Source organism: Myotis daubentonii, chromosome 3, assembly GCF_963259705.1.
Source record: "Myotis daubentonii chromosome 3, mMyoDau2.1, whole genome shotgun sequence".
Classification (NCBI taxonomy): Eukaryota; Metazoa; Chordata; class Mammalia; order Chiroptera; family Vespertilionidae; genus Myotis; species Myotis daubentonii.
Window position 1 is genome coordinate 54415095 of NC_081842.1, and position 27744 is coordinate 54442838.

The 27744-nt window shown below is 39.4% G+C and overlaps 1 protein-coding gene and 1 long non-coding RNA gene across 2 annotated transcripts in view; one reads left to right on the forward strand and one right to left on the reverse strand.

The window, feature by feature from the left end:
* The window catches only part of LOC132230285 (uncharacterized), a 61132-nt gene that overhangs the window by 418 nt on the left and 32970 nt on the right, over nt 1-27744 (reverse strand). The gene's annotated exons all lie outside the window — the stretch shown is intronic.
* On the forward strand, nt 2036-27177 carry RNF168 (ring finger protein 168). The gene is made up of 7 exons (XM_059687499.1): nt 2036-2301; nt 2887-3196; nt 5992-6068; nt 8232-8411; nt 12387-12508; nt 18324-18405; nt 21431-27177. The coding sequence occupies exons 1-7, from the start codon at nt 2188-2190 to the stop codon at nt 22388-22390; spliced, it is 1845 nt and encodes a 614-aa protein (XP_059543482.1). The 5' UTR covers nt 2036-2187; the 3' UTR covers nt 22391-27177.

Below are 27744 nucleotides of genomic sequence, written 5' to 3' on the forward strand. Positions count from 1 at the left end.
CAACAATGTCCCTTAGGCAGACCTAGGGACAAGGCCAAGGAAATCTGAAGAAGCATATAAAATGTATCCATTACAGACGATCTCTAAAAATCGAAATCAAAATGCAAGAATTAAAAAATTTATTGATTTTTAGAGAGAGGAAGGAAAAGAAAAACATTGATTTGTTATTCTACTTATTTATGCATTCATTGGTTGATTAATATATGTGCCCTGAACAGGGTTGAACATATAACCTTGGCATATGGAGTCAATGTTCTAACCCAGTGGTCGGCAAACTGCGGCTCGCGAGCCACATGTGGCTCTTTGGCCCCTTGAGTGTGGCTCTTCCACAAAATACCATGTGTGGGCGCGCACATACAGTGCGATTGAAACTTCGTGGCCCATGCGCAGAAGTTGGTATTTTGTGCAAGAGCCACACTCAAGGGGCCAAAGAGCCACATGTGGCTCGCGAGCCGCAGTTTGCTGACCACTGTTCTAACCACCTGAGCTACTCAGCCAGGGCTCAAAATGCACGTCCTCCTCCTATGTGTTTTAAGGGTGGAAATCTTAGGGAGGTCCCAGAGGAGGATTTCAATAGAATATTCATCAGCTTTCCAGGTGTGTCCTTTCAGGGGCTAGGTCTCCACTGATTGATTGGTCAGCGCCAGGGCAGTAGGTCATTATTCAATGCAGCTGGTTTTGCTGCTTTTCTTGGTCCTGGAGCTAAAATCCAACTGAGGCCTAGATGTTATTTCTAGGGAGGAAAGGTCAGAGGGTCTAAACCAGAGGTGGGCAAACTTTTTGAGGGCCACAATGGGTTCTTAAACTGGGCCGGAGGGCCGGAACAAAAGCATGGATGGAGTGTTTGTGTGAACTAATATAAATTCAAAGTAAACATCATTACATAAAAGGGTATGCTCTTTTTTTTTTTTTTTTTTAGTTTTATTCATTTCAAACGGGCCGGATCCGGCCCACGGGCCGTAGTTTGCCCACGGCTGGTCTAAACCAAATGACCAGTGATATGAAAGGTCAGGGAGGTCTAAACTGAATGCTAGGGAATGAGGTCCCACCCTATGATTGTCCCTTCCTAGGCACCCAGAGCTTTCCACTCTGGTGACCTTCTGTACCTGGCCCATCCTCCTTTCTCTGCTCCTGTCTAACTGCCAACCACAGGATCAGTTATCAGCACAAGAACTTAATGCCAAGATGTTAAAATACTTTGCCTTTGGCCTCCTAATAATTTTGATTGTTCTAGATTTAATAATAAAATACATTATATACATTGCACTCGACTGCTGAGCCTCATGATAGAAGCAGCCTTGCGGCCGGCAATCCTAATAGAACCTACCTATGGCCCTGGCTGGTTTGGCTCAGTGGATAGAGCCTGAGCCTGCGGCTTGAAAGGTCCCAAATTGATTCCAGTCAAGGGCGCATGCCTAGATTGTGGGCTCGATCCCCAGTAGGGGGCTTGCAGGAGGCAGCCAATCAATGATTCTCTTATCATTGATGTTTCCATCTCTCCCTCTCCCTTTCTCTCTGAAATCAATAAAAATATATTTTTTTAAAAAAGAACCTACCTATGAAAGGCAAATTAGAGAAGGGGCTGGGCTACAGAGGGAATAGTAAGTGCTTCTATAAATTATACAAGTTTGCAGATTCTCTGATCACAACCTTTCCCTGAGATCAACCTCAGAGTTGCTTTTCTAAAAATTTTGGATTAGCAATCTAAGAGGCTTAGATACAAATGAATAGAAACAGAAAGATAGTTTGAAGAGTACTGGGAGAAATCTTAAAATTTGTTTGGAGGTTCCCCTTTTCTGAGCACAGACGATAATCCCCCCTGTTTCCGCGGCCTCCGGGAGCAGAAAAATGCAGGGGAAACTCCGACTCCCCCAAGCGGAAGTAGGAGGGGCTAAGAGGCTGAAGCAGCGACTTCTCCCGCCCGGTGGAGCGAGATGGGCGCGCTCCAGCCCCGGAAGTCCCGCCTTGCACAGCGTTCCTGGCCTCTGCCATTGGGCGGCTCCAGGGAGGGCGGGGCCCCTTTCGGCGGGCAGTTGTGACGTCACTAGCCCTTGTCGGGTTGCTGCGGCACCACCGCTGGGATGGATGTAGCTATTTAGCTGCCTCTGGAGAGGGGAGAGGCGGCCTCCGAGCGCCCCCGATGCCGGAAAGCTGGGACGCGGGGGTTCGTGCGCTGACCCCGCAGCGATGGTGAAACGGAAGTCCTCCAGCGGAGCCAGAAGTCCCCGCGGAAGCAGGGTCCTTTCCGGGACGGTGGCCCCGAGGCTGCTGCCCGGGCGGCGGCGGGAGCATCCTCACCTGGTAAGCGGGAGGAGGGGACCTGTCACACGCCTGCCCCCTCGCCCGAGGGCGGGAGCCCCCCGGCTGCGCTGCGGAAGCAGTTACATTAAAACCTCTGGACGGACTCGTTCATTTATTTTCTTACCAGACGTTTGTCTTAAACAGGGACAAACACAGCCTTCAGGGTAGTGTTGCTTACCTGGCCCGCAGAGCGCCTTTGGCTTCAAGACGTGTTTGATGCTAACAGCCTGTGAATCCTGATACGCTGCTGGGCATAATATTCAAACACAAAACTGTTCGTTTGATTTCCCCTTGGTTGGGCCGGAAATACTCTTTTTTAAAAAATATATTTTATTGATTTTTTACAGAGAGGAAGGGAGAGAGATAGAGAGTCAGAAACATCGATGAGAGAGAAACATCGATCAGCTGCCTCCTGCACATCCCCCACTGGGGAAGTGCCCGCAACCCAGGCACATGCCCCCGACCGGAATCGAACCCGGGACCCCTCAGTCCGCAGGCCGACGCTCTATCCACTGAGCCAAACCGGTTTCGGCGGAAATACTCTTCTTTGTCTTTCGGGCGTTGATGTTGACTATGTCTTTTTAGCATATTAAAATGGCTGTAACTCAAGATGCCATCCCTTCCTTGTCGGAATGCCAGTGCGGGATCTGCATGGAAATCTTCATGGAGCCGGTAACACTGCCCTGTAACCACACGCTCTGTAATGCATGCTTCCAGTCGACTGTGGAGAAGGCGAACCTATGCTGTCCCTTCTGTCGGCGCCGGGTCTCTTCGTGGACCCGGTATCACACTCGAAGAAATTCTCTCATCAACAAGGAACTGTGGGAGGTAATTCAGAAACACTACCCAAAGGAATGCAAGCTTAGAGCCTCTGGGCAAGAATTAGAAGACACCGGTGAGTAAAACCCAGCCTGTTTGTTGGCTAAAACAAAATCATTTTAAAAATGAATAATAATAAAAAAGAATCATTGCTGCCCTGACCGGTTTGGCTCAGTGGATAGAGCATCGGCCTGCAGACTGAGGGGTCCCGGTTCGATTCCGGTCAGGGGCATGTGCGTTGGTTGCGGGCACATCCCCAGTAGGGGGCGTGCTGGAGGCAGCTGGTCGATGTTTCTCTCTCATCGACGTTTCTCTCTATCCCTCTCCCTTCTTCTCTGTAAAAAATCAATAAAATATATTTTAAAAAAAAGAATCATTGCTAATCCATTTTTAAAGGTTTAAAAAAAGAGCTAAATTATTTAGTGGGGGTAAAGTCAGAGACAAGATTTCGTTCATTGTTATAATACTCAGGCTGCTGTTCAGTTAATGTTTGTTGGGTTAAAAATGAAAAGGAAAAAAAAGAAAAGAATTTGAGTCTTCATTCTTATGAAAAGTTGTATAAATATTCAGATGAGCAATAGTGGTAGTATAGCAACAGCAGAAATAAGGAAACTATTGGATTCCTGTGTTACTATTTCTTTTACTTTCAATTACTTTCTCTAACTTACTTGCTTATACTTCTCCATCTTAATCGTGCAATGATCCTAAACTAGCTTTCTTCGACCAGTTCCCTCTGGTTAAGCCGTTTCTATGCAAAGTCCTCCACAGTGTGGACTCAGCAGCTATTGAGAATGACCCAAACGGAACACTTTGACTGTAGGATCTTGATCACTTATGTGGATCAATAAGCTATGCAAATGTTTTTTGTCTTAAATGTGGTGTCTGTGCTCTGGTGTGCTTGCCTTTTTTTGTGTAGGAATTATTTTTATTGTAAATATATATAACAAAATGTGCTATTTTAATCATATTTTAAAAATATTTTTAAATTGATTTCAGAGAGGAAGGGCTAGGGATAGATAGAAGCATCAGTTATGAGAGAGTCATTCATAGGCTGCCTTTGGCACGCCTCCTACTGGGGATTGAGCTTGCAATCAAGATACATACCCTTGACAGGAATCAAACCCTGAACCCTTCAACCCTTCAGTCTGTGGGTTGACATTCTATCCACTGAGCCAAATCAGTTAGGGTGACATGTTGTCTTTAATTTTTTTTCCTATTACAGTTTATATTCAGTATTATTTTGTATTAGTTTCAGGTGTACAGCATAGTGTTTAGACAATCATATATTTTACAGGGTTTCCCTAATATTTTCAGTACCTGGCACTATATATAGTTATTACACTATTATTGACTGTATTTCCTATGCTGTATTTTACGTCCTCATTACTATTTTGTAATTACCAATATTATTCAACTTCTCAATTCTTTCACCTTTTTTGAGAATTCTTTGATTAAAAAAAATATGTTTTATTGATTTGAGAGAGAGAGGAAGAGAGAGTATTCGAGAGGTAGAAACATCAATGAGAGAGAAATATTAATCACCTGCCTCCTGCATGCCCCTCTACTGGGGATCGAGTCCACATCCAGGTGTGTTCCCTGATGGGGAAATCGAACCGTGACCTCCTGCTGCATAAGTCAGTGCTCAGCTACTGAGCCACACCAGCCAGGCTGTACCACGCTTTTTTATCCACCTAACTATTGGAAATAACATTGCAGTGAACATAGGGATGCATATATTTTGAATTAGTGTTTTATGTTTCTTCAGAGATAAACTAGAAGTGGAATCACTGGGGCATAAGGCTGTTCCTTTTTTAAAAAAAAATTTTAGAGAGAAACGTGAATTCAAGAGCAAAACATCCATCGGCAGCCTCCTACACACACTCCCGACCAGGGATCAAGTTTGCAACCCTGGACATGTGCCCTGACTGGCAGCCTTTTAGTGCACAGGATGATGCTCAACTGAGCGACACTGGCCAGGGCAAGGCCCTTCAATTTTTTAATTTTTTTGAGGAGCCTCTATACTGTTTTCCATAGTGGCTGCAACAACCTGCATTCCCACTACCACTGCATGAGGGCTCCCTTTTCTTCACATCCTCACCAACACTCGTATTTGTGGATTTATTGATGAAAGCCATTCTCACAGATATGAGGTGATACCTCATTGTTATTTTAATTTGCATTTCTCTGACGATTACTGACATTGAGCATCTTTTCATATGTTTGTCCCACACGTTTTTCTTAGTCCATGGTGTTCCTTGGCTTGTAGGGATGGAAGAATAATTTTCCACAAATTTTTACTTTTTTGTTGTTTACTGAGACCGTCTCCTAATCTCTTTGCTGTTTAGGATTACTTTCTTTGTATTCCTTTAATGGAGTCTAGAGAAAGATTTAAGTGTACATATTCATGTGGCATTTTGAACCTCTGGTTTTCCTCTTCTTTTTTATTTCTTTCTTTATTTTTTTGGTTTTTGTTTTAAGATGGAACACCATAAAGTAGATATTGCTGTAGCTGTTAGTAATTGTACATTTTATTTTAATTCTGCATTTTTATATTAATACAGTTTTTTTTTTTTAATGTATCTATTGATTTCAGAAGGAAGGGAGAGGTAAAGAGAGATAGAAACATCAATGATGAGAGAGAATCATTGATTGGCTGCCTCCTGCACATCCCCCATTGGGGATAAAGCCCGAAACCCAGGCATGTGCCCTTAGCTGGAATCGAACCTGGGACCCTTCAGTCCACAGGCCTGACGCTCTATCCACTGAGCCAAACCAGCTAGGGCTATTAATACAGTTTTAATGGAAGACAAAGCTAGCCAAAAAAAATTTTGTGTTGCCTCTTATATTATTTTCTTTCTTAATCTGGAACAGTTGATGACTATCAGCCAGTTCACCTGTTAAGTAAACCTGGAGAATTGAGAAGAGAATATGAAGAGGAGATAAGCAAGGTAGGAATTAAATAGTTATTCTGTTTTTTGGAAAATTCTGTGTTGTGTTTTCATTTTCACATTTTATATGTAGTTTTATGTGCTTATATAAATAGTATATATTGAAATGTAAATTTTAATGTACTTTATAAAGGCTCCATTTTTTATGTGTTCACAATAGTTACAAACTAGCTTTAATTTATTGGTGCTCTTATGTGGTAGTTATTCCTAAGCATTTTCATTTTCCTGAAGCTTTGAGCTTAAAGGATAGAAATATTGTGGTAGATTATGGATGTTTTAGTCCATTAAGGATGCTAAGTCAAAAATACCATAGACTTAGCGGGCTTGAACAACAAATATTTCTTATAGTTCTGGAGGCTGGGAAATTCAAGATCCAAGGTGTTTGTATTTGGTAGATCCAATCAGGGGAAAAGGAGAGAGAAAAGAGGAGAGAAGAGAGAGAGAGGGAGAAGTCAGGAGAGAGACATTTCAAGTGCTCAATAATGTAGCTAGTGGCTACTATAATTATGATAGTTAACTTAATTGTCAGCATATTGTCTAAGCGGTGTTCTTAAGTAAGGGTTTTTATTTGTATCATCCTCACCTGAGGATATGATTTATTGATTTTGAGAGAGAGAGAGAACCCACATCCATGTGAGAGAGAAACATCAATTGGTTTTCTCCTTCCTATATGCATCCTGACCAGGGATTGAACCCACAACCTAGGTATGTGCCCTGACCAGGAATTGAATCTTTTGGTGTACAGGTCGATGCTCCAGCCAACCAAGCCACCTGGCCAGGGCTTACATAAAGGTTTTAAAGGAATGATTTAGTCCTTATAATAAGGTAGTGAGAACAGGCTCTTTTTTGACTGCAAATAAAAGAAAACCCAACTTCAGCTACCTTAAACAATCAGAAAATTGTAATTATTTGGAAATCCAGAGGTAGGGGCTTCAGGGGTGGGTTTATCCAGAGCTCTAGATCCAGATCTTTGCTAACTTCTGTCAGCTAGCTTTATCTCAGGCTAATAGCAAGATGGCCACACCATTCTGAATCTCAGTTTTCTCATGGGATTGGATCAACGACATATTCTTGAGTCAAACCCTTTGAAATTCTAAGTGGTTCTTGTTTGTTCTTTTGTGTGTTTTTCCCCCCAGGAGAAGTATTATTTGTTTGTTTTTAGGAGAAGTATAGTTTAAATGACCATAAGCATGGCCTTAGATCCTAGAATCAGAGTTTGAGTCTCTATTTGCCACTTACTGTTTTAAGAAAGTTACTTGTTTTTCTATGTTTCTTCTTTTGTAAATCATAATAACCAGTGTGGGTGTTTCTTCAGCAACCATTCCACTCCTGCCCACTGTGTTTAGGGATTCTTCCAAATTTCAGGGATAGATCCTATCAGTCTTAGTCAGTTTTTAACATTACATTCCTTTTGCTAGGTTTTGGTTCAGGAACCTAGGCCTAAGTTAATCTGCACATGGCATTCTGTTAATTGAAAGTATTACCTGGAAACATAACCCACAAATGTGTGACAGTGTAGTACAGTGGTTCTCAACCTTCTGGCCCTTAAAATGTGACCCAACCATAAAATTATTTCCGTTGCTACTTCATAACTGTAATGTTGCTACTGTTATGAATCGTAATGTAAATATCTGATATGCAGGATGGTCTTAGGCGACCCCTGTGGAAGGGTCATTCGACGGCCAAAGGGGTCTCGACCCACAGGTTGAGAACCGCTGGTGTAGTAGAAGCTGGGTGTAGTAGAAGTAGGACTGAGGTGAGGAGGGATGAGGGTTGATTAAGGTTTTGTTGGGCTGATCTGGGAAGGTTTTATGGAGACTTCTTGAACTGTCCTGTAGGAATTTGCCTCTCCAGATTTGTACTTCATTTGAGGTATCTTAATTCCTGTCTATGTTCATTTAAAAAATGTTTACTGTTCTTATTAAGAAACTAGAGGCCCGATGCATGAAATTCATGCAAGAGTAGGCCTCCTTCCCCTGGCTGCAGGCATTGGCTTCCCTCTGGCACCCAGGACCCAGGCTTCCCTTGCAGCCCTGGCTTCGTCCGGAAGGTCGTCTGGAAGGATGTCTGGTTTAATTAGCATATTATGCTTTTATTATTATAGATATTGTAAGTATATTAAGAAGTTCAGAAAAGGACTGTTCTCTATTAATTATTTTTAAGGTGGAGGCAGAGCGACGGGCCAGTGAGGAAGAAGAAAACAAAGCCAGTGAAGAGTACATACAGAAATTATTGGCAGAGGAGGAGGAAGAAGAAAAGAGACAGGCAGAAAAAAGGAGAAGAGAGATGGAAGAACAGCTAAAAAGTGATGAAGAACTGGCAAGAAAGCTAAGCATTAATATTGTAAGTTTTAGGAGAGAATTTTGAAGTATTAACATTCTTATTGCTTTGACTATGTAATTTTCAAAGAAATGTTCACCATAACTATAAGCTATTTCTGACATTTGTTCTACTGAAAACTTCTTTCAGTTTTCAAATGTTGCTACATTTGCTCTAATTCAAGTGTACTTTAAAAAATGTTTATATTATTAGTAAATTCAAATTATGCAGGAAAGCTATTCAGTGAAAAATGAGAGCTTCCTTTCCCCCCCTCCACCTCTTCATTCCCATTCTGTTCCATTACATCAGTTCCTTTCCCCAAAGTTTAGCACTATTAACCATTTCTTATAACTATTTTTCTTATTTGCCTAAAAAGGATTTATCAATTATACTACTTTTTTCTTGCCTTTTTTCACTTGATATATCTTAGAGATTTTGTGTGTGTGTGTGTGTGTATTACTCCATACAGTCTAATTCTTTTAAAGAATGGTATACTATTCCATTGTATTGATATAGATCATTTTTAGAAAGTGAAACACATTAAATTCTTAATATATTAAAGCTGAATTTTATTATCTTGCTGTAGTTAAATTACTGCATAGGGGAAATGAATGAAAGAAAAGGTAAAAACGCATACTTTAAGACTAAAAAATACAGTGGGACCCTTGATTTGAAAGAACCTGGCAGAATTACCCTGGGATTTTTAGAAAATATAAACTGTTCTCTATCTACTGAATCAGACTCTCTGGGGATGGGACTTAGGGCATACCATTCCCAGAGGCATCTAGGGAAGTCTGAAGTATATTTAGGTTTGAGAGCCTATAAAAATAATTCCTCTGCTTTCAAACAACAAATATGTTAAAGTACACTTACTAAAATGAACTATATCCAGAATTTGGATTTTTTTTTTTTCATTTTTAGAGGCCTACCATTAATAATAATATATTCAAGTTTTAGATTGTATGCCCTTTTTAATATACTTCCTTTTTAAAATTTAAGTAAAATAGCTTGATAAAGGCATACAATAAGGAAGACATTGACCAATAGAATAACAAATAGGATAAGAAAGAGAACACAGGGGTGGGCAAAGTAGGTTTACATAATACAAATAAATACTACAATAGTTAATAAATGATACAGCCCTAATCGCATAGCTGTTTTGCATGCTCACAACTGTAAACATACTTTTGCCCTCCCAATAATTCAAAGAGAAGAATCTTTAGCTGTCTTTTAAGAGTCTGTTATTCTAATCCTTGTTTTCACATGGGATTATAGAGTAGATTTATTGATATTTTAGAATAATTTTTGGCTTGCTTGTGAAAGTTGTTGGCTGGTCCAAGGCCAAATGTCTGTCACCGCCAGTTACATTCATCTTTCCAATAATGTGGTAAGAAACTTACGAGACTACAGCAAGTAAAAATTCATGGTATTTATTGGTATGCCCGTAAGTCCCCAAGTTAAATTACTTTTACATAAAACTAACTTTTATTCCAGGTATATCTATACCTCTTTGAATTTACTCATATAGATAAAGGTAGTTATGTAAACTACTCATTAGAAATATTAACAGCCGAAACCGGTTTGGCTCGGTGGATAGAGCGTCGGCCTGCGGACTGAAAGGTCCCAGGTTCGATTCCGGTCAAGGGCATGTACCTGGGTTGCGGGCATACCCCCAGTGGGGGATGTGCAGGAGGCAGCTGATCGATGTTTCTCTCTCATCGATGTTTCTAGCTCTCTATCTGTCTCCCTTCCTCTCTGTAAAAAATCAATAAAATATATATATATATTTTTTAATTAAATCTTTATTGTTCAGATTATTACATTTGTTCCTCTTTTTTTCCCCCCCATAACTCCCCTCCTCCCAGTTCCCGCCCTACCCTCCGCCCTCACTCCCCACCCACTGTCCTCATCCATAGGTGCACGATTTTTGTCCAGTCTCTTCCCACATCTCCCACACCCCTTTCCCCCCCAAGAATAGTCAGTCCATTCCCTTTCTATGTCCCTGATTCTATTATGATCACCAGATTATTTATTCACTTGATTCTTAGATTCACTTGTTGATAGATGCATATTTGTTGTTCATAATTTGTATCTTTACCTTTTTCTTCCTCTTTCTCTTCTTAAAGGATACCTTTCAGCATTTCATATAATCCTGGTTTGGTGGTGATGAACTCCTTTAGCTTTTCCTTATCTGTGAAGCTCTTTATCTGACCTTCAATTCTGAATGATAGCTTTGCTGGATAAAGTAATCTTGGTTGTAGGTTCTTGGTACTCATCACTTTGAATATTTCTTGCCACTCCCTTCTGGCCTGCAAAGTTTCTGTTGAGAAATCAGCTGACAGTCGTATGGGTATTCCCTTGTAGGTAACTGAGTTTCTTTCTCTTGCTGTTTTTAAGATTCTCTCTTTGTCTTTTGCTCTTGGCATTTTAATTATGATGTGTCTTGGTGTGGTCCTCTTTGGATTCCTTTTGTTTGGGGTTCTCCGCGCTCCTTGGACCTGTAAGTCCATTTCTTTCACCAGGTGGGGGAAGTTTTCTGTCATTATTTCTTCAAATAGGTTTTCAATATCTTGCTCTCTCTCATCTTCTGGCACCCCTATAATTCTGATGTTGGTACGCTTGAAGCTGTCCCAGAGGCTCCTTACACTATCCTCGCATTTTTGGATTCTTTTTTCATTTTGCTTTTCCCGTTGGATGTTTTTTGCTTCCTCGCATTTCAAATCATTGACTTGATTCTTGCGCTCCTCTGGTCTGCTGTCGGGCGTCTGTATAATATTCGTTATTTCAGTCTGTGTGTGCTTAATTTCTAGTTGGTTCCCCAATATAAGATCGAGGGTCTTATTAGTTTTCGTGTAAATCTCATTAAGTTTATCGGCAGCTTCTAAACTGTTCTTGAGAGACCTTAAAAGTGTGGTTCTGAACTCTATATCTTCCATTGACAATTTTGTCCTGTTTCTTTGTCTCCACATTTTGTTATGCTTCCTTGGTGCACCCCCTAGTGGTCTTTGTTCGCAGTCTTATAGTTAAATCTTGATTGTTGTAGCTAATTCCAGGGAGGGTTTGACCTCCAGGCCAAGTGGCTATGAGAATCAGCTGTGTCAGCAGTGAGAGAACTTCTGTCCTCTAGGGAGGTGCTAATCTAGCCTTTGCCTGAGGCTATCCGGCAAATGCCTGTGTGCAGGGCTTGGGCAGGGCGGGTCGCACAGGATCAACAGGGTGGGCCGGAGAGAGCAGTTATGGCGGCTCTCAGTCCTGTCCCCAGGGGCTCTGCCTCTCTGAGTCCCAGCACCCGCTGCAAAGCTCGGAGAGAAAGCTGCACTGGCTCTGACCGAAGCCAGACAGTCCCGCTTCTCCCGCCTGAGTCTGGGTCCCTAAAGACTCGCCCGGATCTGGAGCTCAGAGTCTGCGACTCCCTCCCGATTGAAAACGCCAACCGCGCCCTCCGCCGCCAGCCCGCTCCGCGCACTCCGCACCTCAGAATTTGACTTCAGCACCGCGCCTCCTCTGAGTGTCCGTGTGCGTTTCTCTTTCCTCCTAGTTGTAGGACTTCCACTCAGCCAGCGTTCCTGTGGTTCTGGGTGATGTCCGTTCCGTTTTTTGGTTTCACTTTTGAAGTAGTTGTTCAAAGCAGCAAACTCCGGCGTTAACCTATGCCGCCATCTTGGTTCTCCCAAAATATATATTTAAAAAAAAAAAAGGAAAGAAATATTAACAAATTATCAGCTAATAAGATTAGTATCATTATTCCTTTTGTGCTCTTTCATGTAGAGTAAAAATACAATTAATTTAGACCAACTTGGATGAACTTAATCTTTTTTGCTTTGTTTTTGGACTTAATCTTGTTTATACTAATTTTTACATAATGTTATTCAAAGGGTGTGTAGAATTTAAATGTAAGCATAATTCCTGAAAAATTCTATTGTGAATTCTGAGTTAGTTAATAGCTTATTTTATTATAAATTTATTTTAATGTCTTTTATGCTTTTTCTGTTGTTAAAGAACAACTTCTGTGAGAAAAAAGTCTTGGCTTCTCCCATGAATTCCAGAAAATCTGATCCAGTCACAAGCAAGATGCAAAAGAAAAGTAAAAATAAACAAACAAATACTGGAGATATTCAGAAGTAAGTGAACATGGCTGTTCATCAGTTATTGACCACCTACTGTATACCAGTGTTTTTTGTTCATATAGTTCACTAATTGTACTCTGCATGAAAACCCTCCAGATGGTCTGAGATTGATATAAAATGAAAATAGAGAGCTACTCACATAGCTTAGATTCCTGGCTAGCATGAAGAGAGATATGAATTCTTTTTTAATCTTGATTGCTTAGGGTTTCCATGATGTTCCCATTTTCTCACAACTAACTGTTGGGCCCTGGCCGATTTGGCTTGGTGGTTAAGCACATTGGCCCTTGGACAGAAGGGTCCGGGTTCAATTCCCAGTCAAGGGTTGAAGGCCTAAGCCCAGCCTTGCAGGAGGCAGTCCATTGGTGCGTCTCACGTTGGTGTTTCTCTCTCTCTCCCTCTCTCCCTCTCTCCCTCTCTCTCTCTCTCTCTCTCTCTTTCTCTCTTGCTCCATCCCCTCCCTCCCTTTCACTTTCTGAAAATCAATGGAAAAAATATCCTTGGAAGAGGATTAACCAAAAAAAGTTTAAAAAGACTAACCAGTTGGATTTTGTTTTTCCCTTGGTTTAGGTCATCCTCATTGAAGGAGTTTATAATTTGGCATCTAGATCATTCACCCACTTTTTCCCAGTTTATGCATTATATTTCTTCTCTACTGTAAAAAGGTATGAGTCACGTAGTCAACAGTGGAGCAATGATTTAGCTTCCTCACAACACCCCTCCAGCACCAGGTAGAATTGATGACTATGAGATATAAGCTTTCCCATCATAATTCATAGTTGGAAAAGTTTAAGAAACACAATCTAGACTTCAAAAAGTCTAGATTGGTTCAGGTGAGACAATATGTTGCAGAATACTTGCAGAATTCTTAGAAATTTTGGATTTGGGGTGTGGACAATTAGATTTAGGGTGGAGGCAGAGTTAAATGGAGTGCCTGCTTTTAAAGGAAAAAATAGCTCGGCCAGTATTGCTCAGTGGTTGAGCGTTGACCTATGAACCAAGGAGGTAAAAGTTCCATTCTTGGTCAGGGCACATGCGCAGGTTTCAGATCAATCCCCAATGGGATGCGTGTAGGAGGCAGCAAGTTAATGATTCTCCCTCATCATTAATGTTTCTCTCACCCTCTCCCATCCTCTCTGAAATCAATAGAAATATATTTTAAAAATAAATAAATATGGCAGTATCAATATTTTTAATGCTGATATTATGCAAAGTAGGAATCAAAAGAAAAACCATTAAAAGAAGAAAAGCAGAGGGATTGCATAATTACACAATATTCTGCTTAAAGCTTATAACTTATGAATCTTCATGCATCTAAATATGTATTTTGAAATACACAAAAATAAAAAATTATTAGAAAAAAAAGGACCTAATAAACTGATAAATTTTAATAAACTGGCGAATTTAAAAGTAGGAATTGAGAAGCTTGTGGATTAAAAGTTCAAATAAAGCCCTAGCCGGTTTGGATCAGTGGATAGAGTGTCGGCCTACAGACTGAAGGGTCCCAGGTTCAATTCCGGCCAAGGGAACATGCCTGGTTGCAGGCTCCATCCCCAGTAGGGGGCATGCAGGAGGCAGCAGATCCATGATTCTCTCTCATCATTGATGTTTCTATCTATCTCTCCCTTTCCCTTCCTCTCTCAAATCAATAAGAAGTACATTAAAAAAAGAATAATAAAAAAAAGTTAAAAACAGATAAGGTCTCTAGAATATATAAAGAATTCTTAATATAACTCAACAATAAGACAATAAGTGGACTTGAATAGATATTTCTTTAAAAATGCACAAATAGCCAGTAAGCACATAAAAAGATGCTCAATATCATTAGTCATTAGGGAAATGCAAAAACTACATTGAGATACCATTTCACACCCACCAGGATATCTATAATCCAAAAAAAGGAGGAAATAACAAATGTTGACAAAAATGTAGAAAAATTGGAATCTTATGCATTGATGGTGAGAATATAAAGTGGTACAGCCACTGTGGAAAACAGTTTGGCAACTCCTTAGAAAGTTTAACAGACTTACCATGAGACTCAACATTCAACTCCTAGATATTTACCCAAAAGAATTAGAAACAGGTCTTTAACAAATACTGTACACAAATGTTTGTGTCAGCACTTCAAATAGCCAAAAAGTGGAAACAGCCCAAATGTTCATTGAGGGCTGAATGGATAAACAAAATGTATATCCATAGAATGGAATATTATTTAACCATAAAAAAGGAATGGCAGCCTGGCCAACGTGGCTCAGTGGTTGAGTATTGACCTATGAACCAGGAGGTCACGGTTCAATTCCTGGTCAGGGCACATGCCTGGATTGCGGGCTCAATCCCGTGTGGGGCATGTAGGAGACAGCCAATCAGTGATTCTTTCTCACCATTGATGTTTCTATCTCTCTCTACCTTTCCCTTCCTCTCTGAAATCAATAAAAATATATATATATTTTTAAAAAGGGAATGACATACTGATATAGTCTATAATTGGATTAACTTCAGAAACATGCTAAGTGAAAGAAGCTAGAAATTAAACTTTCTAGCAATATTAAGTGTTATAGAGGATAAGAAGCACAACATGCTTCGGGGGAGTTTAAGAGGTTGATACTCTATAACTGGAGGATAGACACTAAAGAAACCCCAGAAGACAAGTCCAGGAATGTGCCCACCAGTACTATTCATAACAGTAAAGAGCCAGAAGCACCCATATTCCAACAGTAGAAGAGAGTTTTACCCAACAGTGAAAATGAATTTTATCTAAGGAAAACATGCATGATTCAGGAAAATGTTGGGTGAAAAAAACAAGTTGTGGAAGAATACATGGAGTATGATTCTATATACATAAGGTTCAAATTATGCAGTACTAAAGCAATAGGTGTTTAGGGATACAGGTGTGTGGCAAAACTATAAGCAAGAGATAAATAACTCATGCCCTAGCCAGTTTGACTCAGTGGACAGAGCATTAGCCTGCAGACTGATGGGTCCTGGGTTCAATTTCAGTCAAGGGCACATGCCCGATTTGCAGGCTCAATCCCCAGTAGGGGGCTTGCAGGAGGCAGCCGATCAATGATTCTCTCTTACTATTGACGTTTCTATCTCCATTTCCCTCTCCCTTCCTCTCTGAAATCAATAAAAATATATTTTTTTAAAGAGAGAAATAAATAACTCAGAATAATCATCTCTGAAGTGGGAGACAAAGAGGAGGCCCCTATAGGGATTTTAAAGTCGATGGTTGTTAGTATAAGGGTTCTTGTGATCATGTAAATTTTTTAGTATATTTTTATTGATTTCAGAGAGGAAGGGAGAGGGAGAGAGAGATAGAAACATCCATGATGAGAATCATTGATCAACTGCCTCCTGCACGCAACCTGGACATATTCCCTGACTGGGAATCAAACCGTGACCTCCTGGTTCATAGGTCGACACTCAACCACCAAGCCATGCTTGCCGGGCTCCATGTCTTTTTCCATATGAACAACTGTAAACATACTTTTGCCCATCCCCGTATTGTGAATCTTACATAATTTTGTAACTATTCTCTCCTAAACTATTTGTTCTCATGAGGTAGGCTCTCTTAGAAAGATCTTTATGACACAGTGAAAAAAGAAAATCTCAGCCCTGGCCAGGTGGTTCAGTTGGTTGGAGCGTCATCCCATACACCAAACGATTGGGGTTCGATTCCTGGTCAGGGTCAGGGCATATACCTAGGTTTCGGGTTCTATCCCTGGTCAGGGCGAGTATGGGATGCAACCAATCAATGTTTCTTATGTCAGTGTTTCTCTCTCTCTCCCTCTCTCCCCCTCCCTTCTCTAAAAAAGCAATAAAAACATTTCCTTGGGTGAGGATTTTTTTTTAAAAAAAGAAAAATCTCAGATAATTAGGATTTCTTTAAAAAAGAGATAGTGCAAAGAGAGAGAGAGAGAGAGAGAGAGAGAGAGAGAGAGAGAGAGAGAGAGAGAGAGATAGTGCCCTAACCGGTTTGGCTCAATGGACAGAGCATCAGCCTGCGGACTCAAGGGCCCCAGGTTCGATTCTGGTCAAGGGCATATACCTTGGTTGCAGGCACATACCCAGTAGGGAATGTGCAGGCGGCAGCTGATCGATGTTTCTCTCTCATCGATGTTTCTAACTCTCTATTCCTCTCCTTCTCTGTAAGAAATCAATAAAATATATTTTTAAAAAAATAAATAAATAAGAGATAGTGTGTACTATATAGAAATAAACATTTTTTAAAAAGTGGTTATAGCCCTTTGCCCATGTGGCTTTGTGGGTAGAGCATTGGTCCTTGCACTGAAGGGTTGCAGGTTCAATTTCCGGTCAAGGGCATGTACCTGGGTTGCATGTGGGAGGCAACCAATCAATGTGTCTCTCACATTGTTGTTTTTCTCTCTCCCCCATCCTCCCCTTCCCTTCCACTCCCTAAAAATCAGTGGGAAGGAAACTATCCCCAGGTGAGGATTAACAACAAAAAACCAATTAACAAAAAAATTGGTTACATATGAGGAAGTAAATAGACATGGAAAGGGATGATGACCTATATTTCCTACATTTCCATTTAGTTTTATGGTTATTATAAGTAAAGAAGATCCAGGACAGTTCCTAAATCTTCACTGATCAAGTTGGATAAGTATCTGATCACATCTTGTTTTGTTCTTTGCTTATGGATTTCAAAACAACTATTATGCTGTAATAATTCTTACTTGGAACTAATAGACTTGATGACTAATGTCCAACTTTGGCAGAAGGGATTCTTCAGCTTTGAGAAACAATTAAAATGCAACTAAATCTGGACTCCTGTTTTTCTCTTATCAACTGAAAAGGTGATTCTTGTTCTCATAAGTGTGTAGAGTATTTAGGTTGATGTAACTAAATATGTGGGTTAGGCACTCTAGTTTATTTATAAGGGATATTTATTTGTTCTTTATATGAGATTTTTGTCTAGGTTTTATTTTATTCTATATTACTACTCGGTGCTTTGGATGCAATGGAACTCTGGTTGTACATATTATTTGCAATCAGACCCTTTTTTCCCATTGTTTTCTTTAATTATTAAAAATTAAAGCTAGCTGCTCTTTGAAAATCACCCAAAGTTACCACCACTTAAAGACATCCAACATTTTGGGAGATTTCTGCCATGTTTAAGCATAGTTGTATATGTGTTTGGACTTTTACCATTTTTAAATATACCTACCAGCTCATTACATGTCCATTTATTCCCATTTCTTTGACAGCATTTTCCATTATATTATTAACTTTATATTTTTAGTGATAAACAGCCTATTAAAGATGCTTAGAAATTTTGAGATATAATCTGCTGATACGTTGATATGTCTGCTTGTTCCTAAGTAGAATGTGTATGTAACAAAAATGTATACCAACATGGTAAAGAAGCTAATCATGGACTTTTCCATGATGAAAAAAATATATAGATTTTCTGACATTAAAAGCAAAAAAACAAAAACTGAACATATCCTTTCTTCAGATTTAAAATGTTATTTCCAGTACTTTTGGTAAGAGTATACAGTCTTGGTTGTTTGATGCTATCTACCTTTTTAAATTTTTTTGAGAGTTAAGAAATTTGAGATTTTACATGCTTTTCTACTCTTTTTCCCTAAGATATCAATACTCAACTTTTTAAGTTATGCTCTGGAGTTAGGCTAAAATATCTGAGACAAGGGGATAGACTACGCTCTTTCTGATAAATCATTCAGGCAACCAGACAACCTTCAGCATAAATAGCTAGTGGCTTGATTATGTTGGGTACATACCACTTCTCTTTCAAAGCATTCAAACTTTGGTAAACTTTTTTTTAAAGGTATTTGTCACCTAAATCTCAATTTGGGTCAGCATCACAGTCTGAAGTTGTACAAGAAGGCAAACAAAAGTCCATGTCTAAGGTATGTGGATGCTAAAGATGTTCTTAGTTTGGCATGTTTACTAATGCTATAGATTGCAAATACTTATAGGTTCCTAACTTTTTTTTCTTAAGTCACTGTAATACATGGGACACTATTTCTTAGTCATTTTACGCTTACCTAGACTAGGAGTCAATAAGCAAACTTTTTTCTGTAAAGGGCCAGATAGTAAATATTTTAGGGTTTTGGCCCTTATAGTCTCAGTCACAACAGTTCAATTATGTTGTTGTCATGTAAGCAAATGAGCTTGTCTTTGTTCCAGTCAAACTATTGCAAAAACAGCAGGCTGAATCTGGCTCATGGGCCACAGTTTGTGGATCCCAGGCAATCAAACTCACAAAACTGAATAGGCTATCCTTGGTACCAACTTACTTTAAAGATTACAGGATAGGAAACAAAGCATGCTAGTAGGGCACCATCAGGCATATAATTCAGTAAGAGTCCTCATTGCAGAGCTCTTAAGTGATGGCCTGGAAATGATACCACACAGATGACTGTGGTAACCATTTTGGCTTAGAAGCCTCATGACCCTTGAAAAGTCATTTATTGTAACAACCTATGGGTGTAACTTCCAGGAGTCCCCGTCAGAAACACACCCAAAGGAGTTATAAGTCACTTACAGAAGCTCCATGCTTTGACTTCCTGGTGTTGTAGATCACTTATAGTTTTAGTTCAAATGCAGTTCAGCAATAAGGGTCATTTTACTATAAGCCATGTGGCCTAATAACACAGGTGACATTCCACCTTTATCTGGTTTCTAGGTAAGTAGAACTAGGAAAAATGAGCTGACACCCAGTTCTCTTTCCTACATAAAAGGTTTGTTAACCCTTTACTCACAGGTTTCTTTTCTTCTTTATTTTTTTCAATTCAGGTAGGTGGTTTTTATGAACATTTACTGTGCCAGATAATGTATGTGTTTTCTTTAAATCTTCATCACAACCTCCAACTCTGTAATGTGGGTATCATTCTTGTGCCCGGCTTACAGCTGGGAAAACTGAGGCACACAGAGAAAAGAGACTTGCCCAAAGTCCCTTAAAGTAGAGGTAATGGAGGAGTTAAGTCCAGATAGTCTGGTTGGTACCTGCATTGAGGAATGATGGAAGAGGCATTGTAGGGCTGGGATATTTTTTCTACCCTGTTGTTCATATTCACAGCAAAACTAGGTAAGCAACCTAGAATTTGTTCAATCCAATCCACACTGGTTTATAAGAAATGCTATCAGGAATGATAAATGCAAAAGCAAAGAAGGTAAAAAGAGCCCTGGCCAGTGTGACTCTGACTCCGCGGTTAAGAGTATTGGCCTGCACACCAAAGGGTCCCAGAATCAACTCTCCATCAAGGGTACCTACCTGGGTTTGCAGATTCGATCCCAGCCCCAACCAGGGCTGTGTGCAAGAGGCAACCAATCCATGTGTCTCTCTCATATCAGTGTTTCTCTTTCTCTCGCTCTCCCCCTCCCTCTTTTTCCCTCCTTTTCTGTCTCCCTCTCTCCCTTTTTGTGTACCCCCTCACCCTCTCTACCTTCCACTCTCTCTAAAAATCAATGGAAAAAATATCCTGGGGTGAGGAATAAAGAAGTTAAAAGAACAGAATGTCTCCAACAAGGAATCATTTTTGTTCTTACACAAATTCTCATTGAAGATTTTCTTAAGGCTTTTCCATGGTCAAAACTAATCCTGGGTCTTGACTTAACTAAGACCTATAAGTGAGAAGAATTATACTGGCCAAAGCAAGGGTTCTCAACCGAAGGTCTATGGTTAGAAACCAGAGAGTACATATGAACTTAGATGGAAGAAAAAGTTTACTTTTGTCTGACCTCTCATTTTAGTGTTTTCTTTAATTAAGAATGTAGACAGCAAACTATAATACATTTAATGGTACCTATGACTTTGTCATCAATACAAAGGATGAGTTTTTATCATATTATATTTGTTGTAAATCTCTTGAAGTATCATTTATACTCATCCCTATGTCAGTATTGTAAGTTATTAGACTTGCCACTGAACCTTATTTATAGATACATGTTGCATCATAACTTTTAACATTTTAATAAATGTGTTGCAATATAAATTGGTTTTTTTGGTGTTTTTTTTAAATTTTTTTTTTTAAATATATTTTATTGATTTTTTACAGAGAGGAAGGGAGAGAGATAGAGAATCAGAAACATCAATGAGAGAGAAACATCGATCAGCTGCCTCCTGCACATCTCCCACTGGGGATGTGCCTGCAACCCAGGCACATGCCCTTGACCGGAATCGAACCTGGGACCCTTTCAGTCCGCAGGCCGATGCTCTATCCACTGAGCCAAACCGGTTTCGGCAATATAAATTGTTTTATTTGTGATCCTATATACATATATTTTAAAATACTGTTCTTAGAAGAGGTCTATAAGCTTCACAAAAATGCCTAAGGGAGGAGAGTTGGTGGTACAAAAAGGACTTTAAAATCCCTGGGCTACTGGAAGTTTATAAGATAAAAAAAGAGGTCAGGTCATGGTGCCAGCTATTGGCTATATAGAGAATCTAGTTTGGGGGGAAGGGGTGTTAATCCTCCCCTGAGGATATTTTTCCATTGATTTTTAGAGAGCATGGAAGGAAGGGGTAGAGACAGAGAGAGAAACTCCGATCTGGGAGAGATCCATCGATTGGTTGCCTCCCACATGCGCCCCAACCAGGGCCAGGGATTGAGCCTGCAACCAGGTATGTGCCCTTGACTAGAATTGAACCCGGGACCCTTCAGTTCACGGGCTGACACTCCCTCCACTGAGCCAAACCAGCTAGGGCTAGTTTGTGGATTTTAATCTGTAGGTTTTCATGGGAGTAAAAATGAGGGAATGCCTTAATCTCAACTGGCACACAATAAAAATGCTATTAAAATCAATATACCTTATTAGTAGTGATAGTAAGAACTACCTAATAGTGACAATTCAACTATGGTATCAGTGTAAGACATATGTAAGACTTGATGTATAACTCTGGTTGACTGAGTTTTTTTCTGTTTTCTCTAGGAAACTGATGGTAGCAATGTAAAGAGCCCTATGTGGCAAGACACAGAAGTGGAGGAAGATATGCCAACACTTTCTCCGCAAATATGCCTTGAAATTCAAGAACAAGGTGCAAAGTCTTCAATAGAGTCACCTATGCCTCAGTTATGTGCCAGTGATACAGAATGGTGCCTTGAAGAAGTCAAAATGAGACCAAACAATCATGATAAAGAATTATGTGCCATAAATCCTGAAAGACCTGAAGCCAGAGTCCCCTACCCAAGAGAAGCTGCAGTTAAGCCTTGTGGCGAAACAGAGAGTGGGTGTGCTCTATCATACGTGACCCAGATAATTGGAAATAACACAGTTGAGACAGAAAATGAAGAGTCTTGCCTACTGATCAGTGAAGAAGGTATTTGCAAAAGAAAAAATCAGGAGTCTTCTTTTGAAGCAGTCAGGGATCCATGCTTTTCTGCAAAAAGAAGGAAAATGTCCTCCGAATCTTCCTCAGACCAAGAGGAAACAGAAACCAGCTTTACTCAAAAACTGTTAGATTTGGAACATCTACTTTTTGAGAGACGTAAGCAAGAAGAACAGGACAGGTTATTAGCACTACAGATTCAAAAAGAGGTGGACAAAGAACAAATGAAGCCAAACCGACAGAAAGGATCCCCAGATGAATATCATTTACGTTCTACGCCCTCACCTCCAGACAAATTGCTAAATGGACAGAGGAAGAAATCCAAAACTAGGAACGTAAAAGGACAAGCTGATACAGAGCATCCAAAACCTCAAAGAGGCCCCAAAACTGAAAATTGCCAACCTTCTTTTAAGATCCAGTTGAGACATTCAGTCAATGTTAATGGAAGAAAGATGCCAAATTCTGCTAGAGATCATTGTAATGTATCTAAAAGTGTTTGTTCCCTACAGCCTAGTAAGTCACAGAAAAGTATTTTTCAGATGTTTCAGAGATACACAGAGTAATGGGTGGGTAAAGGAAGAAGTATTTTAGAAACTGGTAAAGCTGGATTGTGATGCTCTTTTTTATCATAGAATGTTTATAAAACTTTATTCTCTTGTGGGCACACTCATTGCCTCTAATTGAAGGACTGTGTGATTACAAGGGAGGAATATACAAATGTACTTCTGCCAAAGTCAGTGATAACCAAGGGTCTCAATTCTTTATGAATAAGTGTGATATGGTAAGTTTGACAGTCCTTACAGGTAATAGACATAAACATGCCTGGGCCAGCTCCCAAGAAACCTTCAGGTGCCATTCTCTTTCCTCAAAAATGCATGTAGATCAATTGAAATCTTCCATAACAAATCCATAAAGTAATCTAATCTTTATAATTACTTCCATAAAGTAATTTAATCTTTATAATTATTTTAAGCATTATAGCATTTTCTTTTATTTAAAATGGATTAAAATTGTGTGAAAACAGAAAAGTCAGAGTTTTCTGGAAAATTAGGATTATCAAACATGCCCTCAATCAGGAATCGAATCCAAGACCCTGCAGGGCCCAGGCCGACTCTAACCACCGAGAACAACAGTCAGGGCGGAAACGCATCTCTTGATGCAAAGGGAGTTAGTTGGGGGTGAGGCTGAATAGAGTGAACTGATAGTTTGGATGCATTGAATTTGAGTGGGTGATCAGAAACTGGGTCCAGGATGGAGTAGCAGAGCATTCTTCCTTATTCTTTGCTAAATGACACAGAAAACATTTGGGTTTTACAGCCTGTCACACGATAGTAACAGGTGTTAAAATAATTAGTTACTACATTACCTGAAATTTTGGAAATTCACATTTCTATTAATCTGCTACTCTAGGGGAAAAAAATGGGAATTTACTGTAGGAGAGTTAAATCCTAATATACTATGTTGTAGGACCTGAGACATTAATAACCATGTGTTTATTTCCTTATTTGCATTGGTAGTGATTTTTATTTGTGTTTATGGACAGAAATAGTGTGGTACTTGGATTGGCCCTCTCAAAGTTAAATCAGAGGCAGTGATTCCATTTTGTGAAAGTTAACTTAGAGAATGTTAATCTATGTTTCATTAATATGAACAACTTTGAGCAAATGAACACGTTTTAATAGCATTTCTGATGATGTTTAGTTATTCATCCTTTTAAGGTAAAAATATAATAAAATGTCCTAGAGCAAAAGTCTAGCTTTAATTTGTTAATATTTTTATACATTTTTGAAAATTTTTTCCTCCAGATGTTATAACTGAAATTCTGTTAATCTTGATGCCATCTACTTCAATATTTTTGGGTAGATAATTAGGGGTAGAATTATGATGCTGATTTAAAATTTACTTTGCCCTTTCTAAAAAAAAAAAAAAAAAAAAGTGATTGCCTTCTGTGTAATGATTGTGCTGAAATGTAGTCAGAAACTAACAAAATTTGTCAAAAATTTATTTATCAAACTATTTTTCTGTCTTTTTTAAAAGATAGATTTTTATTGATTTCAGAGAGGAAGGGAGAATGAGAGAAATAGAAACATCAATGATGAGAGAGAATCATTGATTGGTTGCTTCCTGCACACCTCCTACTGGGGATTGAGTCTGAAACCCAAGCATGTTCCTTCACCGGGAATCGAACCGTGACCTCCTGGTTTGTAGGTTAACATTCAGCCACTGAGCCACACCAGTGGCTTTTTGTCTTTTTGTTGTTCTTGTTGTTGTTGACAGTATTATAGATGTCTTCCATTTCCTCTGCTCCCCCCCCCCCCCCCCCCCGCTCCACCTGGCCCTGATATTTTTCTAAGAGTGATTTCACTTTACTTTTTGTTTTATATATATTTTACTGATTTTTTACAGAGAGGAAGGGAGACAGATAGAGAGTTAGAAACATCGATGAGAGAGAAACATCGATCAGCTGCCTCCTGCACATCTCCCACTGGGGATATGCCCGCAACCCAGGTACATGCCCTTGACCAGAATCGAACCTGGGACCTTTCAGTCCGCAGGCCGACGCTCTATCCACTGAGCCAAACCGGTTTCGGCCTCACTTTACATTTTAGGGAAGACTTTGTATCTTCAAAAATGAAAAGTTATATAATTAAATCTTCCATGACCAAAATGGGGGGGGGGTAATACTGTGATGCACATAGGATATATATATTTAACCACTTGTCCGTGAAGAAGTCTTCCTGACTAAAGTTAGTTTTAAGATAAATTTAAATTTCTCTATTAATCTTAATGATAGTCCTATGTATATGCCTTTTTGTTAGAAACTAACAAATGTTTTGTGTCAGTCATTAGAATGTATTGCTACTTTTTCCTCTTTTGTAGAAGGGATATGAGAGCCTTTAATTTCTCAGGGAGTACTAAAACTGCAGAAGTTGAGAATCAGAAAAATTAAATATTAAAAATAAAAATGATTATGTATATTTTACAAAACCTACCATTAAGGAAAATTGGAAGGCATGGCAGACTGGGGAAGAAATAGATGCACTTCATTACAAAGAACTAATTTCCTTTATATAAAGTGTCTGTCAATACATTAAGAAAAAGACTACTACCCCAAAAGGAAGGTTAGAAAAGTTTAATCCCCAGGTACATAGTTCCCAGGAAAGGAAATGTTTCTTAAATATGTGAAAAGGTGCATGATATCGTTTACACTTTGCTCATACATTTTTCCACGCTCCAGGTTAGTAGAGATAAAGGTGCTGTTTTGCTTTGTTTTGTTTTGCTTTTGTGTAAGGTTTTTAAAAATCTTAGCAAGAGTGTAGGACAAGCATGTCAAACTCAAAAGGCTAATACGGGCCAAATAAACAAGGTTTAAGTTTATTTGGGCCACAAAATAAACAAAAGCTTCTATTTTCATAGAAATGTAGGTTTATTTCGGCTGAAATAAATGAGTAATAGTTAACATAAAATAATAGAACATTTTAATAAAATTTAATAGTTTTTCTTGAATATTAACTTACCAGACACTGAATAACTGCACAAATTAATAAGCGTAATGCAAATAAACCTATTTCTTTTGTTCTCCAAAAGCGAAATACTTTCTGTTGCCCACACCAAGCAAGTCAGTCCAAGACTAATGATGTGGCAATCGGCTGCTGAAGTATTCACTGCTAGTATTAGTGGAGAGAAATGGTGCGCCTGCATGCAAGGTGTGTAAGGGAAATGAATGCAACATGATTATAGTAATCAGTCATTAGTGAACATTGTAGTTCGTTATTAATAATTATAACAGGACATTGTAAAAATTAAGTTACAAATTTTTTATTAAAACATTTCTTACATACTGTTATATTGGCTGGGCCGCAAAAATGCTCGTGGGCTGCATGTGGCCCACGGGCTATGAGTTTGACATGCTTGTTGTAGGGAAATAGGCACTCTTACATGTTGGTTGGTATGAATGGAAAAATTTAAATCCCTTTGGAGGTAAACTTGGCAATTCTGCCTCTAGGGGTTTCTGAAAGCTGTCTTCACATGTGTGTAGAATGACATATACAAAACTTAGAAACCACTGTAATGTTGCATCAATGGACCCTGAGTAAAAGATGGTATAGTGGAGGACTATATAGCCATTAAAAAAAAATCACTTTACAGATATGAAAAGAATTATCAGATACAGAGTTAAATAAAAAAATACAAGATGTAGAATAGCATATGTAGTGTGCAAACTGTTGTCCAAAAAATAGAAACATATATGTATTTGTATAAAATATTCCTAGGAGGAGAAACAATTCTTCCAGCAGGGAGAAAAACTGGGTAGCCGTATGATAGGAGTGGAAAAATGCCTTTTCACTATATGTTTTTATACTTTTTGAATTTTCAGTCATACTGAATATATCATCTAGTAAAAAAAAAATTAATGTTCTTAAAATAACTGCAAGATAAAGGAAGCTTATACATTTCGGCCTGTACTATTCTAAATGGTCCTTTTTTGCCTTTAAATTTTAAGAATCATAATTCAGGAAAGTTTTTTTCAGCATGAAAAAATAGCATTGTGTGCTATGACCAATGTGGCTCAGTTGGTTGGAGCGTCATCTCATCCACTGAAAGGTGTTGGGTTCAATCCCTGGTCAAGGCGTGTACGGGAGGCAACCAATTGATGTTTCTCATATTGATGTTTCACCTCTCTCCCCCTTCCTCTCAAATCAATGAAAATATATCCTTGGGTGAGTATTTTAAAAAAAGAGTAGCATTGTTAATTTTTGGAAATAGCACAAGTGAATGAATTTGAATTTATTTAGCTTTAATGTACTATTTAAAAAATACTTGAATAGCAAAGCTTATGTTTCTAGGTAGCATGGCTAAGAACACTGAGCAAAGCCACATAAAAATGTAAAATTGGCCCTGGCCCGTTTGGCTCAGTGGATAGAGTGTCAGCCTGTGGACTGAAGAGTCTCAGGTTAGATTCTGGTGAAGGGCACGTGCCTGGGTTGCGGGCTTGGTCCCCTGTCAGAGTGTGCAGGAGGCAGCTGATAGATGATTCTCATCACTGATGTTTCTATCAGTGATTGCAATTAACTTCTGTCTACTGAAGAAGACTCCACTCACCTCTCCCCTGCCAGATGTGTCCACAGCTCTCTGTGTCACAAGAGATCTTGGCTCCAGAGGAAACCAGTTATCAGAAATACTTCGTGGCTTCCTCTAATTCCTATACTACTTCCACACATTTGGTTTGCACAAAGGCATGTAAAACACTAAAAAGAGATTAAAAACACCAGGGAGTTGAACCTCTACTGTATGTTGACCCATTACTTATTCCTGTGTAAAGATCTTAATAAACAATGATGACTTTAAAGTTGGAGTCTGATTTCTTTTTCCACAGAATATTTTGCCTAAGAAGGCAGTACTTGGAACAACATGGGCCCTGAGTTCACCTGAGGGGACCCTATTCTTTACAATTTACTTACTTTACATTTCTCTTCAACTTGGCTTTTGGGCTCCCAGGCTGCCACAGTTAGGCGCTTCTCCCTAGAGCTAGTTCAGTTCACAAGGCTTTCAGTCAGTGATCACCCATAGAAAGTTTGGGGTGTCTGTTTTTCACTGCAGATTAGACTAACTCTGAGCCCCAGGCTCAGGATGAGAACCCCACTCCCTGCTCAGTCTCTACCACACAAATGTAGATTCTGCTGGGTGTACTGACTGGGATCCAGTTAAGAACACAGTCGGTGTTTCAGCAGAGGGTATGCAGTGCTACAAGGAACTGGTTAGGCAGGTCAGGGAGCACCAAACCCAAAGAGGACAGCTGCAGGACATGACTCCCCCCGCTAAGGCTGGGTTTTGGTTACTAGCATGAGGAGCTCAGGAGGTAGGGGAGAGTGGACCCTGCAGACCTGGCGTTCAGACCTTTGAGAAGGAAGCACCT

What these genes read in the sequence shown, in the direction of transcription:
- RNF168 (XM_059687499.1), top strand. Translation starts at nt 2,188, where the DNA reads ATGGTGAAACGGAAGTCCTCCAGCGGAGCCAGAAGTCCCCGCGGAAGC. An exon ending in GGCGGGAGCATCCTCACCTG is followed by an intron (nt 2,302 to 2,886) that starts GTAAGCGGGAGG and finishes ATGTCTTTTTAG; the next exon opens with CATATTAAAATGGCTGTAAC. An exon ending in GCAAGAATTAGAAGACACCG is followed by an intron (nt 3,197 to 5,991) that starts GTGAGTAAAACC and finishes AATCTGGAACAG; the next exon opens with TTGATGACTATCAGCCAGTT.